The 6,029-nt window shown below is 34.8% G+C and overlaps 1 protein-coding gene across 5 annotated transcripts in view; it reads left to right on the forward strand.

Moving 5' to 3' along the window:
- LOC128031184 (zinc finger protein 385D) overlaps positions 1-6,029 on the forward strand; it is an 82,087-nt gene extending 76,058 nt beyond the window's left edge. For 3 of the 5 annotated variants that reach the window (XM_052619436.1, XM_052619437.1, XM_052619434.1), the window contains 3 exons: positions 1,208-1,389; positions 1,958-2,059; positions 4,278-6,029. In XM_052619436.1, the coding sequence (XP_052475396.1) occupies positions 1,208-1,389; positions 1,958-2,059; positions 4,278-4,505 (512 nt within the window). In that variant the 3' untranslated portion in view covers positions 4,506-6,029. The remainder of the gene's footprint in view (positions 1-1,207; positions 1,390-1,957; positions 2,060-4,277) is intronic. The other 2 variants (XR_008188064.1, XM_052619435.1) reach the window with 2 other exon arrangements.

A 6,029-nucleotide genomic window follows, 5' to 3' on the forward strand; every position in this document is an offset into this window, starting at 1 on the left:
TCAGGTCTTATTCAGACACATGCAGGACAACAGAGCTCAAGTAACATCCTCTGTTGCTGCAGTTTTATAATAGAAGTCACTCAAGATTACAGTCAATTTGACATTTTACAGTAAATTTCAATTACTGTAATGCACAGCTTCTTTATTAGAAACTATAAGTCCAAGACTTTAAAAAGGTAAATGAATAAAAATTGAAGTGCTACTAAAATAATCAAGTACTACAGCAAGATACTGCACCTTTGTTATGATGATATATGTCAAGTTAGGTTGTAGGGACATTTTTCAGGCTATTTAGGTTACATTGACATTGATAATTAGCAAAACTATTGTTTGCCATCAGTTTTTTTTATTTAAGAAATTAAATGTTTTTATTCAGCAGGTATGCATTAAATTGATTAAAAATGATAGTAAAGACATAATGTTACAAAATATTTCTATGTAAAATTAATGCTGGTCTTATGAACTTTCTATTCATTGGTGAATCCTGAAAATTATGGTTTTCACATAAATATTCAGCAGTACAACTGTTTTCAACATTAGTAATAATCAAAAATGCTTCTTGAGCAGCAAATCAGCATATCAGAGTGATTTCTGAAGATCATGTGACACTGAAGACTGGAGGAATGATGCTGGAAATACAACTGCACATCACAGATATAAATTACGCTTTAAAATATTTTCAAATAGAAAACAGGTCTTTAAACTGTAAAAATATTACTGTGTTTTGTTCAAATAAATACAGCCTTGATGAACAAACATTAAAAATCTTTACCGTCTGTCTGTTTTGAAACACTGTTTGATTTGGTTCATGGTTTGAAGCTTTTGAAAGATTTTTAAGGAGAAAATGAATCCAGAGCTGCGGCTCATAGAAGCTATATTTGAAGCACTATTTGATCCAGTTTATCCATGTCATTTAATTTTATACAGAAGTTACATGTTTATGTTTGTCTTCAAAATTAGTTTTAATTATATAAGCAAAAACCTTTTAGTTTAAGATCAACAAGAAACATAAACTCCCTCACTCTTTTGATATATACTCAGTACTAATACATTTAAAACTACTTAGAATATTGATGCATCAGTGCTAAAGATCCCTTCCAGCCCTCATGTTTCTTTCTTTTTTTTGGATGTTGTTTTTTGTTCTCTCTGGCAAAGGCGTATCATTAAGGTGATAAATGTTTTGAACCTGTCATGTTTTGTTCCTCAGGCACCAAACACAAAACCATGCTGGAGGCTCGGAGTGGGATCGGCTCCATCAAATCGTTCCCCAGGCCCGGGCTGAAGAGCAAGCTGACCGCCCCCACTAAAGCAGACACGGGCCTGCAGAACAAGACATTCCACTGTGAAACCTGCGACGTGCACGTCAATTCAGAGACGCAGCTCAAGCAGGTGAACGCCGAACCTCATTTGTCTGTCACTCTGAAAGAAAAAGAGCAGCTAGACATAGAAGCAATGCATGGATTTCAGTCACTGTAAAACACAACTCATTTGACTACAGGTTTTGCAAATGAGATTTCCTTTATTATGTAACACGGTGGGCATGTTTTTGTGACATATCAGGACACAACTCTGTATAATGACATGGGTATGACACAGGTATTACAAGGAGAGGGTGACTTATGAGGACATAACACATGTCCCTATTTTTCAAAACGCTTATAAATCATACAGAATGAGTTTTTTTGAGGAAGTAAAAATGCACAAAGTTTCCTGTGAGGGTTAGGGTTAGGTGTAGGGCCATAGAATATACAGTTTGTTCAGTATAAAAACCATTACACATATTGGAAGAACCCATGTGTGTGTTACTATAAATGCTTAAAGCAAATAATCTGCAGTGCAAATTGTATTTTAATTTGGAATGCAAAGATCATAATAGCATTGAACGCTGTTATAGAATCTGTAAACTGGTTCTGTCGGCTCATCACATCTGCGTCACATTCTGTGTTTGTATCATCAGCATATCAGCAGCAGACGCCATAAAGACAGAGCTGCGGGGAAACCAGCCAAACCCAAGTACAGTCCTTACACCAAAACCCAAAGAGGAGCCACCAAACAGACAGTAGGTTCCTGCATCCTCTCGCTTCTAAATGCAACTGCCATCTGTTCGTTTCAGAAAGGATAAAAATACCTGGAGAAAAATAGCCTTTAGCAACCTCATTCATTTCAATGGAAATGGGCAAACAATAAAGGACATTTTGAAATCAGATGTTAATAAAAACAAGATGAATTAATTTCACAACACATTTAACTTTCACGGTGTGACATATTTCTGTTCAGTGGGAAATAATGAAGACCAGGATTTCATTCGTGTATAGATTACGTGTTTATGGTTTATGTTATGTGTGTGTGTGTATATATATATATATATATATATATATATATATATATATATATATATATATATATATATATATATATATATATATATATATATATATATACATACACACACATACAATAATATATGCTATCATTCAAAATCAAAGGGTCGGTAAGATGTATAAATGAAAAATACAGTAAAAAGTAATAATGTGAACTATTATTTGACATAACTCTTTTCTATGTGAATATAAAATGTAATTTATTTCTGTGACCCTGAACTTTTGAACAGTGGTGTAGTTTATTATTGTATTCTCAAAACCTGTTTGACTCCAGAGACAGGGGAAACTATTGTTTTGATGAAAATTTATCAAAACAACGTTTTCCTTTCAAACAACACGTCCTGATGAATTGTACACATCAATACCGTTTATTAAAGCGATAGCTCACCCAAAAATGACAGAAAATTCTGTCATTGTTATATTTTTTTCTGCATTGCTTCGTGCAACACCAGCTCACAGTGACCAGATCTGTCAAGCTCACTGTGAACACAAATGAGATTTCAAAGATTGTCAGTGAGTGATTTCAATTTTACTGTTCCTCAAACAATCTATCATATGACTTCAGACATTTTGGAAGCTAGCGCTTGAGTCATGTGGACTACAGTTGTGGTGCTTGCGTTCACTGTGAACTGTTGCTGTAGTGAAACTGTTTGGTGATCCATGAAAAAGAACAACTACATATGGGTTTGGAACAACATCAACATGAGCTATCTCTTTAGTCACACTGCATATGCAGGATTTTAGGGCAGTGTTTCCCAACTACTGAGATAGATTGTCAGGTGTGCCGTGCAAAAATCATCAAAACTCTCTATCACTATAATGTTTCGTCATTATTGATATTGTTATAAATAAATGCTATTAGTCATCTTTACATCCGTTTGTGTTTTTTACAAATATTAACCGTTGAAATGCATTCTAAAGAACTTGTGAGTAAACCTCATAATGCCACTGGACTATCAGCAAACCCTCATAACTTCATAAGTGTCATAATTCATTCAGAATGAAATGCCTCACGCAGACTAGAGACAGATCGCTGCTCGTTCACACTGCAAGGGCAAATAAAGAACTGATGTTTGAATAAGTACAGCATTTTCTTTACTCTATAAAGGCGTGTGCGTGTGTGTGCGTGTGTGTGTGTGTGTGTGCGTGTGTTTGAATATAAAGCCACAATACCAGCTCTGAAGACCCTGCTTAATTATATATATATATATATATATATATATATATATTTGTTTTAAAATTTCCTGAAAGTGATTGTGGTTTTATACTACAATGTTTCTGCCCGACAGCGATGACATATACATTTTTTGTTTTATCATGAAGCTACCTATGACCCTGTGTTCATATACTCAAGCTCAAGTTTCACATTAAATGTGAGTACTACTTAAAATATATTATCCAGTTTTAATGCAAGTTTATGCAATTTTGTTATATTTCGGTGCTTAGTGGTGTGCCATTGGATTTTTTACTTTTCAAAACTGTGCCATAGCTAAAAAAAAGTTGGGAAACACTGTTTATATACAACCCATATGATTACAGATTTTACTAATAAAATTTAATTTGCATACAAATTTTTTTTAATGATGCTCTTTTTTTATTTCATCGAGGCCTCAGAACTTTTGTGGAAGTGATGGAATACATCTACACAAGCTTGGCCTCTATATTTCTGTGTGCATATTCCTTTTTTTTTTTTATATTTATATTTATTTTTATACACTATACCTATTATTTACATATGTGTGCGCGTGTTTGAATCATGTTGAAGAATGTGTCATTATTATTAATCTAATAATTATCATGCTAAATTCTCATAATGCTATTTTAGATATAAAACAATTTAAATATTTTAATTAGTGTACAATAAAATAAAAAATAAAAAACCTGTTCTCTGTCCAGCAGGTGAAGATGCCAGTCGGTAAAGACCTGTGTCAGACAACCAGGATAATGCCGCCTCACCTGGCTGCCGTCGCTGCTGCTGCCGCTGCCATTAGCTCCGCCTTCCCTCTGCGTGCCTGCCATAGCCCCGCCCTCTTTCAGACTCAGTCCCTCCCCACCGCGCTGCTCCGCCCTACACCGGGGCCAATCAGGACTGCTCACACGCATGTACTGTTTGCCCCCTATTGACCCTTGAACTATGACCTCTGGCGGATCGGACCATTAACCCCTTCATCTCCTCACACTGGGCATGCACCCCGGATCAAATGAGCGATACTGCAATAATTTAAAAATGAAACATGAACCAGGTAACTATGCATCGTCATTTATATGTGACACACTGACGTTAAGCTATAAATGTATCAGTGGAGATATGATTTTAGTTTTTTTTCTGTACGGAAACAATGATTCATCATCATCATCATCATCGCTTAGAGTACAAGACTGATTTGTAAATTAAAGGTGAGTTTGTGAACACAGAGATGTTAATAATGGAGAAAATGGAAAGTTGTATTTCTCTGCTGTTTTGCACTTTAAGTCTTTCTGTTGTTGATTTCTAGATGAATAGATCCCTTCCTGTTTCCAGCTGTTGGTGTAACCAGGTCAGCAGTGCTTCATTTGTCAATGGACCCGTTTCACATTACTGCGGTTCTCAGAAGCTGAATTCATCAGAAACTTCTATAGTCGTGAATGGAAACTACAACAAATATCATTTTTGCATTCCCATTTGCGTCAACAGAAGAAGAAACAAAACCAGTGTAGCATTTCTATGACTACACAAAAGAGAAAGAAATATCCATCATCATAATCTCATATAACAAAATAATATATCAGATATCTACGTAATCAGTTGTGTTGGTCATAAGAGAGAAATGTAAAAATTGCCACCACTCCCTCAAAAAAATTACTTTCACTTTTTGCTATTTTATTTGACAAAATTAAGAATTTAATGATTATTATTTCTTCTAAATTAATTAAAATTTGCCATAACTTCTTACAAAAAAATTACTTTGTAGCAGTTTTTACTCGGAAATTGCTAGCAATTTCACAAATAAAGAAATGGCAATTAATACATTGAATTAAATGTGAAACTTATAAATGTCAATGAAAATATTACAAATTTTACAGCATAAAATGTGGAAATGCATCTGTGAGAAGGGTCATTAAGATCTCATGGAATCAGTTAAGACATTTTCTATATAATAACTTGAACTGTAAGTGTCATGTGACTAATCACGCTCGAGCAGAAACATTGTCAACTTAATTCTGATTGGCTGCTGACCTTAAAGACCGTCCATAAAATGGTCAATAATTGCAATCCAATTCCAGATCCAGCTTTTCTGATACAAATGAAGCCCTGTTTATACCTGTGTGTGTGTGTGTGTGTGTGTGTGTGTGTGTGGGTGTGTGTCTACAGCAGAACTTGGGGGAAGATAAGTGTGATTTCCAAAATAAAATGCTGCTGATTCATGACAAAGCAAGGTTAAAAAATATAGTGGGATGTTTGCTAAACAGATGAATATGTAAATGTGCAGGAGTGTGTTCGAGTGTGTGTATAGGGTGTTAGTGAGTTAGTAGGCTTTTCACCTGAAGTTGTCCCTGGAAACATCTCATGAATGTTACATGAGCTACTAAGGCCACAAAGCGTGTCTCTTCTTGCAATGTGAAAACCGATAAACATTCATTTTCAAATAAAGATACCTGCTTTATTAT

This window comes from Carassius gibelio, chromosome A16, assembly GCF_023724105.1.
Source record: "Carassius gibelio isolate Cgi1373 ecotype wild population from Czech Republic chromosome A16, carGib1.2-hapl.c, whole genome shotgun sequence".
Classification (NCBI taxonomy): Eukaryota; Metazoa; Chordata; class Actinopteri; order Cypriniformes; family Cyprinidae; genus Carassius; species Carassius gibelio.